Source organism: Carcharhinus amblyrhynchos, chromosome 7, assembly GCF_965287045.1.
Source record: "Carcharhinus amblyrhynchos chromosome 7, sCarAmb.v2.hapA, whole genome shotgun sequence".
NCBI lineage: Eukaryota > Metazoa > Chordata > Chondrichthyes > Carcharhiniformes > Carcharhinidae > Carcharhinus > Carcharhinus amblyrhynchos.
The window spans coordinates 106,459,316-106,480,720 of record NC_137330.1 but is presented as its reverse complement, the minus strand read 5'-3'; the positions used below and the strand labels follow the sequence as shown (position 1 = coordinate 106,480,720).

At 43.4% G+C, this 21,405-nt stretch overlaps 2 protein-coding genes and 1 pseudogene across 2 annotated transcripts in view; 1 reads left to right on the top strand and 2 right to left on the bottom strand.

Moving 5' to 3' along the window:
* The window catches only part of rev3l (REV3 like, DNA directed polymerase zeta catalytic subunit), a 201,785-nt gene extending 191,926 nt beyond the window's left edge, over positions 1–9,859 (top strand). Inside the window, exons 31-32 of the mRNA XM_080192921.1 lie at positions 5,912–6,121; positions 8,723–9,859. Coding sequence (XP_080049047.1) covers positions 5,912–6,121; positions 8,723–8,863 — 351 coding nt within the window. The 3' untranslated portion in view covers positions 8,864–9,859. The remainder of the gene's footprint in view (positions 1–5,911; positions 6,122–8,722) is intronic.
* An 854-nt stretch (positions 9,860–10,713) lies between these two features.
* slc60a2b (solute carrier family 60 member 2b) overlaps positions 10,714–21,405 on the bottom strand; it is a 29,280-nt gene continuing 18,588 nt past the window's right edge. Inside the window, 1 exon segment of the mRNA XM_080192920.1 lies at positions 10,714–15,143. Within this exon segment, the coding sequence (XP_080049046.1) occupies positions 13,921–15,143 (1,223 nt within the window). The 3' untranslated portion in view covers positions 10,714–13,920.
* On the bottom strand, positions 18,888–18,996 carry LOC145345751 (5S ribosomal RNA; annotated as a pseudogene).

Sequence of the window (21,405 nt, the reverse complement as noted above, 5' to 3'; positions counted from 1 at the left end):
TGTAATTATAAGTAGCTTGCATTTTAAATTTTTGATCCACTTGGATGAATGGCTGTACAGAGCACGGACAAATCTGGAACAATATCAATGCAGACCAATGCCTATAGTCAGAGTAAAATTCTACTGAGGTGGGGGGGGGGGGCTCATGTTGAATGTCAGGTTTATAATTCAGTACAGATTCAAAGTGAACCACAGAGTACAGAAAAGGAAAAGGTTAATATTGAACAAAGAGGAAAATAGTCACCCAGTCTGGATGGGATGTATTTAGGATGCTGAGGGAAATACATGTGGAAAGTATAGATGTTCTGGTTGCAATTTTCTAACCCCCCCTCGTATTCGAGAGTGGTGGCACAGGTCTGGAGAATTGTAAATATTTAAATCTGCTTTCAAAAAAGGGGAAATGATTAAACCCAAGGACTCGGGCTGGGTAGGACTGGCATCGGCCCAAGGACTCGGTTGGCCTGGCGTCAGGCTCGGGGGGGCCGGGTTGGCCCGGCGTCAGGCCCAAGGGAATGGTTTGAGATGTATTTGTGGCTTGGAAAAATATGACCTAATAAATGAAGGCTGCATAGATATGTTGAAGGCCTATTATGTTCGACTAACTTAATGATGACATGGTTGATGTTGTATCATGGACTTAGAAAAGACAATTGATTAAGTATCATATAATGGACATTTTATCAAAATTGAAGAGCATGGGATTAAAGTGGCTGCTTAAGAAATTGGCTAAGGAATGAAAGGTAGAGGGTAGAATAGTTCTTCAGTCTGGGCAGGGGATACATTGTGGTCCCCCAGGGATTACTGCTTGTTTTGATGATGTGGACAATGGTAATCAGGACAGTCTGCTTCTTAATTCCTTACGGTTATCTACCTTCTGTAAAACGCAATGTTCAGTTTTCACTTGAAGGAATTCAGCAAACCCAAACACTGCCAAATGAGAGAGGAGCTTGTTCTCTGGTAAAAGACCACCACCTGACAGATGGCCGAGATCATAAAATTATAATACCCCTCCCCCACCCACCAGAGCTGTTTAATTGGACCACAATTCAACCCTCCTTCATATTACAAATCACAGTCAAATCACTCCTAAGTTTACACTTCTATAAAGAGTATCATTTGCCTATTGTGATAACTAAGATGTTTTGAACTGAGAATTAGTCTTCATCCCATTCACCCTTTTCCAAAGCTTCTAAACCCACTATGTGCGGGAACCAAAGTAGACTCAGTATTTTAGGTAAGGGTTAACTGAGGTTTTGTCAAAATAGCGTGCTGTGTCTTGTAATTAACTTCTAAGTGTACCCCAACATCTTGATCTCTCCAGTTAACACTTCACAGAATTGCATGTGGGCTTTTACACTTCAGCACTAAAGGTGTCATTCCATGAGCACAGACTTGTGGACCTATGTCTAAGTTTGTTATAATGGATAGCCTTGTTACCTTGTAGGTACGGAGCCTGGGTTACAGCCCAGTGACAGCAACATTGTCAATATTTCAGATTTCCAGAACTGCAGCATTTTGCTTTTATTAGAAACATTGCCAATCGTCTGTCTGCATTGAAGTGTCTGTAATGAGCTGCCAGGGGAGGTGATGGAAGCAGATACAATAGCAATATTTAAGTGGCATCTTGACAGCTACATCAATAGGCTAGGAATAAAGGGATATAGACAGCGTAGAGGCGAAATGGGTTGAGAAAGGTATTGTGTTGATGCAGGCTTGGTGGGCCGAAGGGCTTGTTCCTGTACTGTTCTGTTCTTTGACAGTCTAATTCATGATGGATGTGACTGTTACGTACTTCCATGTAAAGATATAATTAATGATTTGGCATTAGCATTGCAAAGAATGACAGTCAGCAAATTGTAAAGTTGCTTTTTTGCCCCCTGGAGCCTATCATCTCATTTTAATTTTATCTGAATACTTCAAAAGAAAGTAGAAAGAAACTTAAGCAAGGAGAAAGGAGGGCTAAAAGGAGTCAAGAAAAATCATTGGCCAGCAGGGTTAAGGAAAATCTCAAGGCTTTTTATACATGTAAAAAGAGCAAGAAGGTAGCCAGGGAGAGGGTTAGCCCACTCAAGGACAAGGGAGGGAATCCCAGAGGAAACGGACGAGGTATTAAATGAGTATTTTGCATCAGTATTCACCAAAGAAAAGGACTTGGTGGATGATGAATCTGGGAAAGGATGTGTAGATAGTTTGAATCATGTTGAGATCAAAAAGGAGGTGGTATTGGGGTTTTTGAGAAACGTTAAGGTAGACAAGTCCCCAGGGCCTGATGGGATATACCCCAGAATACTGAGAGAGGCAAGGGAGGAAATTGCTGGGGCCTTGAGAGAAATCTTCGTATCCTCACTGGTTACAAGGGAGGTCCCAGAGGATTGGAGAATAGCCAATGTTGTTCCTTTGTTTAAGAAGGGTAGCAAGAATAATCCGGGTAATTACTGGCTGGTGAGCCTTACATCAGTGGTAGGGAAATTATTGGAGAGGATTCTTCGAGACAGAATTTACTCCCACTTGGAAATAAGTGACCTTTTAGCAAGAGGCATCATGGTTTTGTGAAGGGGAGGTCGTGTCTCGTGAACTTGATCAAGTTTTTCAAAGAAGTGACAAAGATGATTGATATGGGTAAGGCAGTGGATGTTGTCTACATGGACTTCAATAAGGCTTTTGATAAGGTCCCTCATGGCAGACTGATGCAGAAGGTAAAGTCGCATGGGATCAAAGGTGAGCCGGCAAGGTGGATACTGAACTGGCTTGGTCGTAGAAGACAGAGGGTAGCAGTGTAAGAGTGTGTTTCTGAATGGAGGGCTGTGACAAGTGGCATTCCTCAGGGATCAGTGCTGGGACCTTTGCCGTTTGTCCTCTAAATCGTTTATATATATTACAGTGTAACTGGTTTGATTAGTAAGTTTGCGGATGACACAAAGGTTGGCGGATTTCCAGCTAGCAATGAGCATAGAGGATACAGATCGATTGATGGCTTGGGCAGAGAGATGAAAGATGGAGTATAATCCGGATAAATGTGAGGTAATGCATTTGGGAAGGTCTAATACGGATAGGAAATATACAGTAAATGGCAGAACCCTTCAGAGTATTGATAGGCAAAAGGATCTGGATGTACAGGTACACAGGTCACTGGAAGTGGCAGCGCAGGTGGAGAAGGTAGTCAAGAAGGCATACGGCATGCTTACCTTCATTGGCTGAGGCATTGAATTTAAAAATTGGCAAGTTGTATTGCAGCTTTATAGAACCTTAGTTAGGCCACACGTGGAATATAGTGTTTAATTCTGGACACCACACTACCAGAAGGATGTGGAGGCTTTGGAGAGATTACAGATAAGGTTTACCAGGGTGTTGCCTGGTATGGAGGGCATTAGCTATGAGAAGAGATTGGAGAAACTTGGTTTGATCTCACTGAAATAACGGAGTTTGAGAGGCAACCTTACAGAAGCCTATAAGATTGAGGGGCATGAACAGAATGGATAGTCAGAAGCATTTTCCCAGGGTGGAAGAGTCAATTACTAGGGGACGCAGGTTTAAGGCGCAAGGGGCAAAGTTTAAAGGAGATGTACGAGGCATGTTTTTTACAGAGGGTAGTGGGTGCCTGGAACTTGCTGCTGGGGGAGGCAGTGGAAGCAGATACGATAGTCTCTTTCAAGGGGTGTCTTGACAAATACATGAATCAGATGGGAATAGAGGGATTCTCCCTACCCTGGAGGGTAGGGGGGTTTTAGTTTAGTCAGGCAGCATAGTCAGTGCAGGCTTGGAGGGCCAAAGAGCCTGATCTTGTGCTGTAATTTTCTTTGTTCTTTTATTTTTTTTAAACTGTCTTCTACACTACAAACCGACCGGGGCCTGATGGCGTTTATCCTAGGCTGCTTAGGGAGACGAGAGATGAAATTGCTGGGCCTCTGACGCAAATCTTTGTCTCTTCTTTGGACACAGGAGAGGTCCCAGAGGACTGGAGGATAGCGGACGTGGTACCATTGTTTAAAAGGGTACTAGGAATAACCTGGGTAATTATAGGCCGGTGAGTTTGACGTCAGTGGTAGGGAAGTTGTTGGAGAGAATTCTTAGAGATACGCATTTAGAGCATGGCAGTCTGATTAGTGATAGGTAACATGGCTTTGTAAAGGAGAGATCGTTCCTTACGAATCTGGTAGAATTTTTTGAGGAGGTGACGAAAACGGTCGACAAAGGATGAGCCGTGGTTGTCTGTATGGATTTCAGTAAGGTGTTTGACAAGGTCCCTCATGGTAGGTTGGTGGAAAAGGTTAAGGCTCATGGGAAACAAGGACAGATATCTAGATGGATTAAGAACTGGCTTGGTAACAGGAGACAGTAGTAGTGGAAGGCTCTTTTTCTAGCTGGAGGTCTGTGACTAGCGGTGTGCCGCAGGGCTCAGTACTGGGACCCTTGCTATTTGTAGTATACGTAAATGACTTGGAAGAGGGAGCAACTGGTGTGATCAGCAAGTTTGCAGATGACACGAAGATGGCTGGACTTGCTGATAGTGATGAGCAGTGTCAGGCAATGCAGCAGGATATAGATAGGCTGGTAAATTGGGCAGAGAAATGGCAGATGGAATTTAATCCAGATAAATGCGAGGTGATGCATTTTGGAAGAAATAATGTAGGGGGGAGTTATACAATAAATGGTAGGACCATTAAGAGTATAGAAATGCAGAGGGACCTAGGGGTGCAAGTACGCAAGCCCTTGAAGGTGGCAGTACAGATGGAGAAGGTGGCGAAGGTGGCTTATGGTATGCTTGCCTTTATAGGGAGGGGTATAGAGTATAAAAGCTGGCGTCTAATGTTGCAGTTGTATAGAACATTGGTTAGGCCGCATTTGGAGTACTGCGTCCAGTTCTAGTTGCCTTACTACCGGAAGGACGTGGAGACCCTGGAGAGAGTGCAGAGGAGGTTTACCAGGATGCTGCCTGGTATGGAAGGACTGAGTTATGAGGAAAGATTGGGCAAATTGGGGCTGTTCTCCTTGGAAAGGCAGAGGATGAGGGGAGATCTAATAGAGGTGTATAAGATTATGAAGGGTATAGATAGAGTGAACAGTGGTAAGCTTTTTCCCAGTTTGGATATGAAAATTACGAGGAGCCACGGGCTTAGGGTGAGAGGGGCGAAGTATAATTCGGATATTAGAGGGAGGTTTTTCACACAGAGGGTTGTGGGGGCTTGGAATGCACTGCCAAGTAGGGTGGTGGAGATAGGTACGCTAGAGTTGTTTAAGGCTTACCTAGATAGGCACATGAGCAGACTAGAGATGGAGGGATACAAAAGATTGTTCTAAAGTTTGAGCTTCTGGGGATTCCGCGAATGTCTGTTTAAGTTGTGCATGTTGATTGATGTCTTTTCTTTTTAATCCACAGGTGATTCGGTCCGCCTTGTTCCCCAACAAGGGGCATACACGCGATGGGTCGTGCGAGGGCTGCTCTTGGACGTTGCTTCGAGAGTTGCCTAATGCTTCACGTTGTTAGTGTACGCTTACACTGGACCATCTGACGGGCAACATGACAGCTCAGTGACTATCACTGTTTGCTGTGCAGACACATGGATTTGGGCCAGTGTCTGTGGGAGTTTGCACGTTCTCCCTGTGCTTGCATGGGTTTTCTCCGGGTGCTCTGGTTTCCTCCCACACCCCAAAAACGTGCTCTTAGGCTGATTGGTGTTAACAGATTGTCCCTAAATTACGCATCCCTCAATCTGGTTATCATTCCTTTATTGTGGAGTCCAATAGGCATAGAAAAGGTCATAGGTAGAAGAGGGAACTCAATGTTAAAATGGCGGCGTGGGCTCATTGGGCCAAAGGGCCTGTTTCCTGTGCTGTGTTGTTCTTTGTTCAAAATGTAAAGTAACTAAATCAAGTGCTCCTAATTTTTATGTTTAATCTGTTTTTATTTTAGGTCCAGAAGGCGTTTTCCACAGCTTGCAATGTACAGGATAGTCGTAAAGGGACTATCTCTCAGTATTTCACCACCCTGCACTGTCCAGTCTGTGATGAGTTGACCCAGCTAGGTATCTGTAGCAAGTGTCGAAGCAATCCTCAGCAAGTGGCTGTGATCCTTCACCAAGAAATTCGAGAGTGGGAACGGAAACAAGCTCAGCTGCTGAAGGTACTTGTGCTCAATTATTAAAACTAGAAGGTTGGCAGGTGCTCTGCCGAAAAATCAAAGACAAACAACATAATGGATCTAAATGGACAATCATTTAAAATTCTCTTAATGAATCTCACCAACAATTTTAACAATAAATAAATAAATATTTGAGGCTAGATTTTTCTCCTCATTCTACCCCAGAATAGCAGTGTGACTGATGGTGAAGCCTACTCCTGCCTAGCCCTGACTGCAATTACAAAGAACAAAAACAGCCTGGGAAACAGGCCCTTCGGCCCAACGAGCCCACGCCACCATTTTAACATTACCAGTCCCCCCCTCCACCCATGACCCTTATCTATTGTTTATGGCATTCCACATTGAGGGAAACTAATTTAGGGACAATTTATTACCTCCAATCAGCCTAATAGCACATCTTTGGGGTGTGGGAGGAAACCGGAGCACCCGGAGAAAACCCACGCAAGCACGGGGAGAATGCGCAAACTCCCACAGTCACTGGCCCAAATCCATGTGTCTGCACAGCAAACAGTGATAGTCACTGAGCTGTCGTGTTGCCCAGCATCTGGTCCAGTTTAAGCACAAGGTTTCTCTCCGTTTCTCCCTCATTTGAGGTCCTTCCTTTGGGGCCTCCCCTTCTCTCTCTCTCTCTCTCTCTCTCTCTCTGTTTTAATCCCCTTATTTGAGGAGAGATTTTCTTTCATTAGAAGCAGTTCAGAGAAGGTTCAGTAGGATGTTTGCTGGTATGGAGGGATTGTCTTATGAAGAAAGGTTAAACTGGTTGGGACTCAGTGAAATTTAGAAAAATGGGAGGTGATCTCATTGAAATACTTAGGATTCTTAAGGGGCTTGACAGGGTGAAGTCTGAGAGGATGTTCCCCTCATGGGAGAGCCGAGAACCAGAGGACATAGCCTCAGAATAAAGAGGCACCAATTGAAGACTCCTCGTCACAGAGAGCTATGGGAGCAGAGTCCTTCGGTATATTTAAGGCTGAAAGATTTTCCATCGGTGAGGGAATCAAGGGTTATGATTGGGAAATATATATGGGAAAGAGCAGGAAAGTGGACATGAGGAATGTTGGATTATCCATAATCCTATTGAATGGTGGAGCAGGCTTGAGGGGCCAAACGCCCTACTGCTGTTCCTTGAATATTTACCTTTAGTGGTTATCTATAAACTTGGTGGACTGAGAACTAATTCCGAAGACTTACTTTCAACATCCCTTATTTATACAAGTGTCTGAGATTTAAGTTTGAGGTTTTCTTTTGGTGTCCTGATGAACATGGCTGAAACGCCATCAATTCTATGATTCAAGTTTATGAGAGCTTCCAGCGTGTGTAATGGCTCTTTGCAGTGACAACATTTCAAATAGAAGTTTATTCCTTCCTTGTCTTATCTCCACTGTCTCATTGTCCCATCCCCTCTACCTCCCTCCTTTCTGTGCCTTTGAGAGTCTATAAGAATATACAAACTAGGAGCAGTAGTAGGCCATCTGGCCCCTCAAGCCTGCTCTGCCATTCAATAAGATCATGGCTGATCTTTTTGTGGACTCAGTTCCACTTACCTGCCTGCTCACCATTATCCTTAATTCCTTTACTGTTCAAAAATTTATCCTTGCCTTAAAAACATTCAGTGAGGTAGCTTCAACTGCTTCACTGGGCAGGGAATTCCACAGATTGATAAACCGTTGGTTGAAGAAGTTCCTCCTCAATTCACTCCTGAATCTGCTTCCCCTTATTTTGAGGCCATGCTCCCTAGTTCTAGATTCACCTGCCAACGGAAACAATCTCCCTGTTCCTATCTTATCTATTCCCTTCATAAACCAATCCTCTCAACCCCAGAATCAACCTAGTTAATCTCCTCTGCACCCCCTCCAGTGCCGGTATATCCTTTCTCAAATAAGGAGATCAAAATTGTACACAGTACTCCAGGTGTGGCCTCACCAGCACCTTATACAGCTGCAACGTAACCTCACTGTTTTTAAACTCCATCTTCTAGCAATGAAGGACAAAATCCATTTGCCTCCTTAATTACTTGGTGCACCTGCAAACCAACGTTTTGTGATTCTTGCACAAGGACACCCAGGTCCCTCTGCACAACAGCATGCTGCAATTTTTTCCTACTTAAATAATAGTCCACTTTGCTGTTACTCCTTCCAAAATGGATGACCTCGCAGTTACCAACATTGTACTCCATCTGCCTGACCCTCGTCCACTCGCTTAGACTATCTATATCTCTCTGCAGACCTTCAGTCTCCTGTGCACATTTTGCTGCGCCATCTTAGTGTCATCTGCGAATTTTGACACACTACACTCAGTCCCCAACTCCAAATCATCTATGTAATGCATGTATTTTTCACCTCCCCCTCTCCTCCATGCCACTTCTAGCTCTCCCACTTTGAAAACCAAATACACCAAGATAATGGCTTATGGAAAGTCACAAAGTTAAGCTAACTTGCATGAGTTACATTCTTGAACTGTGATGCCAAACACCATTCTGTAGTTGGTTTGCTGTGTATTTCTAATGCCTAACAGACTGCAGTTGTTAGGACCTCTGCCTTCTTTTGACTAGCTGAGTAGTCATGAATTTTTTTTTGTTTTTAGATTTGCAGGAATTGCACAGGCTGTGTGGATAAACAAGTTCAGTGTGTGTCACTGGATTGCCCAGTCCTGTATAAGCTGTTCAGCGTCACTCGTGACCTTACAAAGGCCCCATATCTTCATCAATTGTTGGACCAGTTTTAACACTCAAATCCACTTGGGGCATTGGCTGGTGCGTGTGTCTCATTTTGCTCATTTGCATTTTAATTGTGTGTACAGCAACCCTGGTCGTGGTTGAGTTGTGCCATGACTGCAAAAGCTGAGCTTTTACAGCCTACTCAGTTGAAGCATTTGCCATATCTATTTTCGAGCGTGAACAGTACGCTGTCTGTTGCAGTGCCGAGGAAGGGTTTATTAGGTAATCACTTCACTTGTTGGGAGATCATTTTTTTAAAAGCTAAAAATGTGAGCCTGTATCATTTCCATTGTAATGGGTGATTTGAACAGCCCTGTAAATAAGTGTACAGTAATATTTCATATGCAATTATGGTAAATGGAGTTTTGATCTATGGGCACTGAAATGGGGATAATTATCAATGGTGCAAATTTCAAGCTGCATATGTTTACAGATGATTTTCTACTATATATTGAAGTTTTATGTGTTGTATGTTTTAACAACTTTTTTCAATTATATATATTTTTTGTTTACTTTTTTTGATAGTTGCTTTCTCTAGTGTGCACCGTAGTAAACTTGCAGTACAAAATGTAGCAGTTTGTTGAGAGCACTGTCATGTTGATGTTTCTGGGTGCTTTGCTACGAAAACAATCATGGCTAGACAAGATTTTGGAAACAGTGCTGTGTGGGGTTGTTGCAATATCTTGATTATTTATTCGGATTATATATTATGGCACTTCATGTCCTTTTTAAAAGTTTATATTGTTTTCAAAGAAAAGCTTAACAAGTTTCTCATTATGTCCAGTCTGATTTGCCAAAATTTGTACAAATGAGGTACTTTTTTTCAATGGTTGTAAAGTTGTATGGAAATATAAAGGAATTATATGATCCTGTTTATTTTGTAGCTTCTGATTTGTTGGACTCTTCTAACCATCCTGTGAACTTTGGAATTTTTCTTTCAAAAATATTTTTTGACATTGTTGCTGAATTAGAATAAATCAGATTATTAAAAATGTACCTTGTTTGAAAAACCAGGTGGTCTGTTTTTTTTGGGGGGGGTGGAATCAAACTGTGGGACATACATGGACTGGCAAAGACCATGGGAACTTACACGTGAGAACTCCTTATGTCCCCTATTCCACATTTGTTTCTATGCCTCTCAAGTCTTAAATGTTGTTAACGTGTCTGCCTCAACCACCTCACTTGGCAGTGCTTTCCAGGCCTCCACCACCCTCTGTGTAAAACAAAACCTTCCCCTGCGCATCTCCACCAAACCTTTATTTCCCCCTTATCTTGAACTTGTGCCCCCTTGTAATTGTCATTTTTGTCCTGTGGGAGAAAGCTTCCAACTGTTAACGCTATCTGTACCCCTCATAATTTTATCTGGTCGTCCCTCAGCTTTGTCTTTCCAGGGAGAACAATGTCAGTTTATTCAATTTCTCAAATTGAAAGAATCTTCAGGACAGTTCTGAAAAGAATTGGTACTGCTTTGATTTGCTGCACAGTGTAGGTTAAAAACCAACCTGGAGTGGGTCCAGGTTCCTAAAACCAGGATATTGTTCCTAGGGATGTTTCTTTAACCAGTTCAAGATTCTTCATTTTCAGTAGGAAAACTGCAACTTAATTTTGTGATTCAACTCCAGATAGCTGATAGTTATTTTGGTTTCTGGCCATAATAATTTTAAAAGCATCTTTATTCAATGGGTATTGTGCCATCAACATTTGAGACTTGTGAAAAATCCAGGAAAAGGATCAGGGTCACAGTGTAACGTTGGTTTTGCAGGTTTGAGTGCAATTCCAGCAACATGCACATTTACTCAGTTGCTATATAAGTTGAGATTTGTGCTTTTTTTTACATAGATTGAACAATACAAATCAATCAGTAAATACAGAATTCTTCCCTGGTGGAAAGGCTTTAATTTGTAGATTTGCATTGGAATATGGATTCTGTGGTTAAATGTCACAAAAGGTTCAGACAGCGAGTAAATGAAAGGATTTGTTCAATACACTCATTGAAGAAACAAGTACATTCATTTCTCATCTCAGTGGAGATGTAAATGTAGAAGAATCTGATTCCAGCATGCTGACACACACACTTTACATAACTTGGAAGCTCTGTTACCTTTTGAAAGGATTAATAAAGCTCCTCTAAGTTCCTGAAGTTACATGGGTATCACAAACTGCAGAAATTTTCACCCATCCACTCAACAGCAGATCAGTGTACTTGTTAAGGAGGGTGCCTGCAGTTTCATGTTAAGATCTATATCAAAATAACAATCTTTATCTATCAATCAGTGAGAGGTATCCTAATATTCACACCTCTATTCATTATCAAAGTACAGGACTCATGGCAATCAGCTAGCAATTCCATCATACATCTAATGGACAGTAAGTAACTAGTTTGCCATTCAGAATTATTAATCTGCCTAAAAGATCACAGTGGAACTCTGCCTCTCATGGGATGAGGATTCAGACAGATTCATTTGGGGGTGGGGCATGTGAAATGGCACATTTTAGGAGAATGTTTCCAGTATGCAATAGCTGCTGTTCAATAAAACAGATTACAGCAAATTGGTATTATGATTTGTGACAATTTGTCAGTAATTAAAGCAGAGTTTCTTTGTTAGATATAAAGGAGGCATTGGTAGCTGATTACATTTCATTGTAAGCAGCCATTTGTACAAGTTTGATTTTCAGTGTAAATAAATTCTTGGAATTCATTTGGCACTCATTTTAGTCAAGGCAATAATGACCAAGTCTGGTATATGTGTGTTATGGTATTCCCCTCACTTACCCAATCTAAAGGCTTGCTATGCACAGCTCGAGGGTTTGTGCAAGCCATGTCCAAATCCATAAAACTGAATATCGTTGGGTTGTTTTTCTGGTTGAACAAGGACAGGACAGGAATAGGCCCTTCAACCCACCAAGCTTGCGCTGATCATGTTGTCCTATCTAGACCAACTACCAGTATCCTTCTATTCCCCATCTATTCATGTGTCTATCTAGATAAATGTCACTAACATATCTGTCTCAATCATCTCACTTGGCAGTGCATGCCAGGCCCCCACCACCCTCTATATAAACTTCCCCCTCATATCTCCACTGAACCGTTTCCCTCTTGAACTTGTGCCCCCTTGTAATTGTCATTTCTGCCCTGGGAAAAAGCTTCCAACTATTCACTATATTTATACCCCTCAATTTTATAAACTATCAAGTCACTCATCTTTCCAGGGAGAACAATGCCAGTTTATTCAACCTCTCCTCATAGCTAATATCCTCTGTATCAGGTAACAGCCTGGTAAACCACCTCCCTCCAAAGTTTCCACATCCTTCTGGTAGTGTGGTGACCAGAATTGGATGCAGTATTCCAAATGTGGCTTAACAAATGTTTTATACAATTGTAACATAATTTGACAACTTTTGTATACAAAAAAGTGTTCCTAAAAATGTAGCTTCAACTGAATGGATTGGAAAGCACATTTAATTAAACTGCTGCACTGGGAGGCTGAATTGTGAAACTGATAAGCAGCTGGATTCCAGTTCTTACAAATTCATAAATATTAATATCCAGAAAGAAAACTGAAAAACATAATAGGTTAGAGATGTGTACAGTCCAAATCACATTTACAATAAAATTGCTGTAATTATATGTAAACCATAATTTCTTTTATAAACTATCTCCCAATCAACCAACTATTTACAAATCAAACTGCTTTCACATACCAGAGACTAACTTCCACTTATATATAGTTGATTGATAATTTTTTTTAAAAAATTCAGTTTGCAGGGTATCCCAATGTGATTATTCAGCACAATATTCAAATCTCACAGCTTGTACGGTCAGTTCACAACATACACAAAACTTTCCAAACATTCCAATGAGGGACTTTTCAAATTTTCAGCGGTTCTGGTATACTACACTGTTACCTTGGATGGTATAGCATCAGCAACCACAACTTATAATAAAGTGACTAATTCATTTGGAATAATGGAAATGTAGTTTTGATATTTCAATCCCACAGAATCTGTTTTGCATGGAGTTACTGATGTAATTTCAGTTGCTTGTTACTACATTTCAAACCTGCAGACTTTCTTACCACCCCCCACTTCCCCAAGTGCACACCCTTCCAGTCAAGACAAGCCTTATATACAGACAGACCAGCTTGTGCATTCTTTTTAAGCTAGAACAGTAGTGCTGTCAGGGATTGCATCTGCTCCCAAAAGCAAGCCACATTTCTGAGACATTCAAAATCTTTGATTTCCTATGCTTAACATTGCCATTAGGTGGACTACAACCTGAGAATTTCTGTTCCGATGACTTTAAAATGCAATTCAGCCCACTGGCTCTTAACAAATACCAAATGGGTCTTTTTTAAAGATAAGTGCATGGAACCTTGGAATGAAGCAGTACAGAAGCTGGCTATTTAATGCATCATATCTGGACCAGCTCTCCATCTTCCCTGCTCTTTAACTTCACAATTTTGTTTTTCATTTTCAAGTCATTATTCTTGTATTTCCAGTATGTTTCACACACACAGCACCCACATGAAGCTGAGTGTCTGAAAACTGAATTACACATTTCACATCCAACCTTTTCCCCAAAAAGTGTAGTGACACAGGTTTTTCGGGATTCCCTCCTGCAGTAAGGTAAGTGAATTACAGAGAATATTTGCCACACGATGTTCTTTCTCAAACTAGTTCTGCAACCCAATGGGTGGACCAGTTGAAGGGAGACGAGTGTTAAAAATCTGACATAAAGAGAAACAATATAGAGCATAACCAGGACTAGTTCCCCACAGATTGAGTCTGTAAATCTGCTGTCAGCAAAACTTCCCTGCACCCGAGCCAGAAATTGTCATGCAAATTCAGACATCAACATCAACATAAAATCTACTCATTTAAACCAATGCTAATTTAGCCTAATAATCACAGAATTACAAGCAATCTGCTTATGTAGTCACATTTTAAAAACAGACACACGAGGATTAAAATCAGTTCAAGTATCAAGTCATCTTGAATTCTTCCAGCCTGTCATCTGCTGACACACCTGTAAACATACCCAAATTTCAGCTTAGTTTTTTAGTGTTCAATCATTTTTTTCTCTCTCCAAGTGAAGTAGTTTCTTTCTTGGTGAGCCACCGAGATACACAGGGGAGGAGAGTGAAGGGAACGCGCTGTGTTCTGGAGAGACTCGCTCAGTGGACTTTGTAGAAGCATTTCTAGCTGGCGTGCCATCTGTGTCAATCTTTACGTCGCTCATTTCAATCACTTCAAAATCAGCATCATTCCAATCCTCGGGCAGCTCCTCACTGATTTCATCTTCATCAGGCCCTGACCCCAGCAGAGCTTTCCGGTCATCACTGACGGGCTGGATGCTGCTCGGGGATGAAGCCAGCTTGTACATCACTGGGAACAAGATGGCTGTCATTGCTGAGGTCCCTAAAGCCGTCAGCATCAAGATAGGGTAATGCTTGATGGCACTGATGCCCTGGAGAAATCCTACCAAAGCTGGAACCACCATTTCGCCCAACGCAGCACCAAAGACGAACAGAGCTGCCGCCTTCCCGGTGGTGTTTGTGTACTGCTTGATCCAGGACACACCACTGGGAAAGGTGGCTGCCATTGAGATTCCATAGAAACCGCTGCCCAGCCACAGAGCGATGACATTAGTGTTGTAGAGCGTCAGAAGCAGGGAAGAGATGGTGCAGCCGATTAGACTGAACAGTATCAGAGTTCCCGGGTAAAAGCATGTGGCTAAGAATATTGCGATTCCTCTTCCAGTGGCAAACGTCCCCCAGAACAAGGAGTTTAAGCCCGCGGCCTGGTTGTCACCAAAGTGAACGAAGTCTTTGGCGTAGGTAAAGATGTAGGATCCATAGGCCACCTCAGCACCCACATACCAGAAGAAGAAGGAGGAGAGGAGGAAGACAATAGCATTGTGGTACCTCGCGAATTGAGCCTCTGCTGAAGAATTACCAGGCCTGCTCCGGCTGGAACCGTTCTTTACATAAATAATGAAGAAGGATATAGAAATTAACAAGACAAAGCTTCCAATAACAAGGTACGTCCAGGTGAAAGGGTCAGCTTGTTTCAGCATGTCCACCATTCTGGCCACTTCACTTTGCGAGCTGTTTCTCGTGTTGGTCAAGAGGTTATTCCCGGTCCCGTTGAAGCTCTTCCCCAAGTTCCCCAACAGCGGCTTTGCCAGGATCGGAGCCACGAACGCACCCAAAGCAAAACTGAAGTGCAGGGCCTGCATGTAGGGCCCGACTTTCCTGCCCCATATCAGCAAAATCAGCAAATTGCCACCTGTGAACAAAGCAGTAAGAATGCTTATTGGCTGCAACGGTTTCAAACCCCAGGCAAGGTCAGCACTTCTCAGTTATCTGAAAAACTAATGGTGTTATCATTAAAACACAACAGCTATAAGCATACAGAGCAGCACAGGCTATTTTTTAATATTTACAGGAGCCTCCCTCCTGCATTTTTGCCCATCCCTAGTTGCCCTCAAGAAGCTAATGATAAGCCACCTTCTTGAAACACTGCAATCCCTAAGGTGTAGGTACATCCATTGTGCTGTTAGGGAGGGAGTCCCAGGATTTTGATCCAGTGACAGTGAAGAAACGGCGATATATTTCCAAGTCTACACTTTTCTCTGAAGCGTAGGAGGCTTAGAGGTGATCTTATAGAGGTCTATAAAATAATGACGGGCATAGATCAGCTAGACAGTCCACATCTTTTTCCAAAGGTGGGAGAGTCTAAAACTAGAGGGCAAAGGTTAAAGGTGAGAGGGAGGGGGTACAAATGGGTTCACTCAGCATTTTTTTTCACACAGAGGGAGGCAGTAGCACAGGCAGGTACAATTTTATCTTTTAAAAAGCATTTAGACAGTTACACGGGTAAGATGGGTAGAGGGATTTGGGCCAAACATAAGCAATTGGGGCTAGCTTAGTGGTTTAAAAAAAAGGGCGGCATGGTCAAGTTGGGTCGAAGAGTGTGTTTCCATGCTGTAAACCTCTATGACTCTTAGTCAGGATGTGTCCATGTTCTGCTAATCTCGGTGACGGTGACAACAAGTTTGGATGTTGCTGGCAAGTTCAGATATAAGAATTTGATGGTGGTGGCAGCTCCTCAGATTCACACACGATCCTAACTGATCGAATGAGCTGGCGCAAGATTAGTGTAGGGAAGACCTTCACAAGTACGAATACGGAGGTAAATGGACAGTCTTTGCAAACACAGTTTGATAATGGAATCTGAATTTGATCTGCATCCCCAGGATGGTGGGAGAACGTACTGCACGGCCAAACTGGTATAGAAGCTTAACGTCAAGAACAAAAACGTTTATTGTTGAAACCTAAAACACCAACACAAAATAACTGTCAGGATATTCGGGACTGTCAAACTCAGCTTAATGTGGCAAAGTCTACTAGCACAGTAGCCAAAGTTGATGTAGTGGTATTGTCATCTCATAATCCAAAGACCCAGAGTAATGTTCAGAGGGAACCTGGGTTCAAGTCCTGCCACAGCCGGTGGCAAATTATAAAGTTTAATGATGACCACTGTCACCCGGTTCACTAATGCTCCTTTGGAATATTGCTGCCCCTTTGACCCACTGATTCTGAACTTCGGCCACATCCACACGTCTGCTCAGCGACATACGACAGCGCTGAGCAGAAACTGATAGCCAAGTTCCGCACACATGAGGACAGTCTCAACCGAGATCTTGGGATCATGTCGCACTATCTGTAACCCCCATGACTTGCCTGGGTTTGCAACATTTCAGTTAGTGTCCTGTCTGGAGACAGTACACATCTCTTTAAGCTATGCTTAATACCATCTCTACTCACATTGTCTGCACCTTCAAGACTTGGTTAGGTGTAAAGAATCACATTCTAATCAGTATTCTGTAAACTGTGTGTGCCTTTATATGCCCTTTTTGTGATCAGAACTCCCCACTCACTTGACGAAGGAGCAGCGCTCCAGAAGCTAGTGGCGTTTACTACCAAATAAACCTGTTGGACTTTAACCTGGTGTTGTGAAACTTCTTACTTCTATACAAGAAAGCCAGGTACGATCTAAAGAGATCCATCAAAGGTGCCAAAAGACAGTACCAAACCAAGCTAGAGTCCCAGGCTTGCCATACCGACCCCCACCGGCTATGGCAAGGTCTGCAAGACATAACAGGCTATAAGATGAAGGCACGTAAAATTGCCGGTTCCAATGCACCCCCTCCCTGATGAGCTCAATGCACTCTACGCCCATTTTGAGCACGAGGTCAGTGAGAGCATGCCCTCCAACCTGGAAGAACCTGTATCTGAGGTCACCATTGCAGACGTCAAAACAGTCTTCTTGAAGATCAACCCATGGAAAGTGCCTAGCCCAGAAGGGGTACCCGGACAAGCACTCAGATCCTGTGCAGATCAGCTGGGGGGGGCAGTATTCACAGACATCTTCAATCTCTCTTTACACCGATCAAAGCCCCTATCTGCTTCAATGAGACGACTATCATCCCGATACCAAAGGAAAACCAGGCAGCGTGTCTTAATGACTATGGACCGGTTTCTAGGAGATCCCCTCTCACATTTCTAAACTCCAATGAATATACAAAATTAGGAAACATATTCAGACAGGAGACAGTTCAGGTGAGGGTCCACTAATTAATACAAAAGAACAACACAGCACGGGAAACAGGCCCTTCAGCCCAACAAGCCCGCGCCACCATTTTAACATTATGAGTCCCCTCTCCACCCATGACCCTTGTCTATGCTTATGGCATTCCACATTGAGGGAAGACTAATTTAGGGACAATTTGTTACACCAATCAGCCTAAGAGCACATCTTTGGGGTGTGGGAGGAAACCAGAGCACCCGGAGAAAACCCATGCAGGCACAGGGAGAATGCGCAAACTCCCGCAGACACTGGCCCAAATCCATGTGTCTGCACAGCAAACAGTGATAGTCACTGAGCTGTCGTGTTGCCCAGCATCTGGTCCAGTTTAAGTGTACACTAACAACATGAAGTACCAGGCTACTCTCGAAACATCCAAGAGCAGCCCTTGTACAACCCATCGCGTGTATGCCCCTTAATGGACAAGGTTTGGAAACCCTTAACTCTCACACAGAGTTCCGGAATCTTGATCTTTTCACACGTGAAAAGAAATTTGGGATGATTTGAGTGAAATATTTAATGCTGGACTCAAACACGTGTTTGAATAAACTAAGTCCAGAAGAATGAGGGGATGTGAGCACAAAAACCAGCTGCAAACACTGGGAGAGTTGCTGGATGAGACTGTGGAGAAAGCTGGAATGATTGTGTACAAGGGGCAGAGGACAGACCACGTAGTCATAGAGGTTGACAGCATGGAAACAGGCCCTTCAGCCCAACATGTCCACGCCACCCTTTTTGTTTTAGTCACTGTGATCTTCTGAAACACATTATCAATTTAGGAATTGAAGGATTTACAGAAAATTCCTTACCGCTGAAAAAAACAATTTGCACACAAGAAGCGCTCGATTTGCACAGAAGAAAGTGGTCAAGAGCAAATGGCCCCTCATGGTCACTGAGGGGTAAAGTTTGATTAGGACACTGGGTATCAGACAGGTAACTCAGGATGTTTTATGGCCTTCTGAGGGTAAACATTTCAGCCGAACAACTGAACTTGATTTTTGTCTTGGGAGTCGTACTTGAACCTGGAACCTCATGACTCACACATAGTGCCAACTTGGTGTCTGTGTGCTACTCTTGCTTCTGTTTAAAGTTTATTAGTTTCACGAGTAGACTTACATTAACGCTGCAATGAAGTTACTGTGAAAATCCCCCAGTCACCATACTCCGGCACCAATTCAGGTACACAGAGAGAATTTAGTATGGCCAATGCATCTGACCAGCACGCCTTTGGACTGTGGGAGGAAACTGGAGTAAACCCGGAGGAAACCCACGCAGGCACAGGGAGAACGTACAAACTCCACACAGACAACGACCCATGGCCGGAACTGAATCCAGGTCCCTGGCGCTGTGAGGCAGCAATGCTAACCACTGTGTCACCCAGAAAGCCTACGGCACCTGATATTCCCAAACAGTCTCCCATCCAAGTGCTAACCAGGCCTGAGTCTGCTTAGCTTCCAAGATCAGGCGTTTTCAGACTAGTATGGCCGTAGGCTGAGGAAACGAGCTGGAGTTTTGAAGAATGACTTAATTGAAACTAACAAAATTCTCACAGGGCATGACAGAGTAGACGTGGATAGGATATCTCCCCTGGTTGGTAAGTCTGGGGTCGGGGACACAGTTTCAGAATGAGGACGGCCATTTAAGACCCAGATGAGAAGGGAGTTCTTCACTTGGAGCCTGATGAAGCGATGGAATTCTCTACTCTGAAGGGGTGTGGAAGCTCAATCACTGAGCATGTCCAAAGCAGATAGATTTCTGGAGACTGACATCAAGGAATATGGAGTTAGTAAAGGAAAGTGTTGAGGTAGAGAATCAGCTAGGATTTGAACTGAATGATGATACAGACTTAATAGGCTAAATAGACGGTGGAAGAAGATCTGGGTGGTTGTACTGCAGGCTTGTGGCGGACTGAAAAGATTGAGTAGGTGGACATTAACAAAGAGGATGTGTTGGAAATTTTGAATAGCATCGAGATAGATAAGTCACCGGGACCATTTGGGACATACCCCAGGTTACTGTGGGATGCAAGAGAAGAGATTGCAGAGCCTCTGGCGATGATCTTTGCATCGTCGACAGAGACAGGAGAGGTTCCGGAGGATTGCGGATGTGGTTCCTATATTCAAGAAATGGAATAGGGACAGCCCAGGAAATTACTGCCCGGTGAGTCTAACCTCAGTAGTTGGTAAGTGATGGAGAAAATCCTTACGGACAGGATTTGTGAACATTTAGAGAAGTTTAGTACGCTCAAAAGTAGTCAGCACGGCTTTGTCAAAGGCAGATCGTGCCTTATGAGCCTGGTTGAGTTCTTTGAAAATGTGACTAAATTCATTGACGAAGGAAGAGCGGTAGATGTGGTTTATATGGACTTCAACAAGGTGTTCGATGAGGTCCCCCAGCAAGACTTCTTGAGAAAGTGAGAGGGCATGGGATCCAAGGGGCTGTTGCCTTGTGGATCCAGAACTGGCTTGCCTGCAGAAGGCACAGAGTGGTTGTAGATGGGTCTTTTTCTGCATGGAGGTCAGTCAGCAGTGGATTGCCCCAGGGATCTGTTCTGGGATCCTTGCTGTTTGTAATTTTCATAAATGACCAGGATGAGGAAGTCGAGGGATGGGTTGGCGTGTTTGCCGATGACACGAAGGTTGATGGTGTTGTGGATAGTTTGGAGGGAAGTCAGAAGTTGCAGCATGACATAGATAGGATGCAAGACTGGGCAGAGAAGTGGCAGATGGACTTCAACGTGGATAAATGTGTAGTGGTCCATTTTGGCAGGTCAAATGGAATGAAGGAGTATAAATCAAGGGTAAGACTCTTAGCAGTGTAGAGGATCAGAAGGACCTTGGGGTCCGGGTCCATCGGACTCTTAAATCGGCCTCGCAGGTAGAGAAGGCGTACGGTGTACTGGCCTTCATCAATCGAAGGATTGAGTTTAAGTGTCGGGAGATAATGCTGCAGCTTTACAAGACCCTTGTCAGACCCCACTTGGAGTACTGTGCTCAATTCTGGTCGCCTCATTACAGGAGGGATGTGGAATGTATTGAAAGGGTGCAGAGGAGATACAAAGAACAAAGATTTACAAGGATGTTGCCTGGATTGGGTGGCAAGCCTTATGAGGATAGGTTGAGGGAGCTAGGTCTTTTCTCCCTGGAGAGACAAAGGATGAGAGGTGACCTGATAAAGGTGTATATGATGTTGAGAGGTATAGATCGGGTGGATTCTCAAGAGGCTTTTTCCCCAGGGCTGAAATGCTTGCTACGAGAGGACACAGGTTTAAGATGCTGGGGAGCAGGTACAGAGTAGATGTCAGGGCTAAGTTTTTCATTCAGAGGGTGGTGGGTGAGTGGAATCGGCTGCCGCCAGTGGTGGTGGAGGCAAATCGATAGGGTCTTTTAAGAGACTTCTGGATGAGTACATGGGATTTAATAGGATTGAGGGTTGTAGGTAAGCCTAGTAGGTATGGATATGATCGGCGCAACTGTGGGCCGAAGGGCCTGTTTGTGCTGTAGTTTTTCTATATTCTAAATGGCCTCCTCCTGTTCTTATGTTCCTAAGGGTGGCGTGGTGGCACAGTGGTTAGCATTGCTGCCTCACAGCACCAAGGCCACAGGTTCAATTCCCAGTTTGGGGCACTGCCTGTGTGGAGTTTGCACTTTCTCCCCTTGTCTGCATGGATTTTCTCCGGGTGCCTCGGTTTCCTCCCACAGTCGAAAAGACATGCTAATTGGGTGCATTGGCCATGCTAAATTCTCCCGCAATGTACCTGAACAGTAATCTCATTTCACTGATAATATAAACCTACTCATGATGCTAATAAAGTTCAACTTATTCTTATCACATGGTTTCTTATAGAAGAGTGAGTTTCCTTTAGTAAGCGGTTTTTAAAAAGACATTAGGTGTGCTAAAC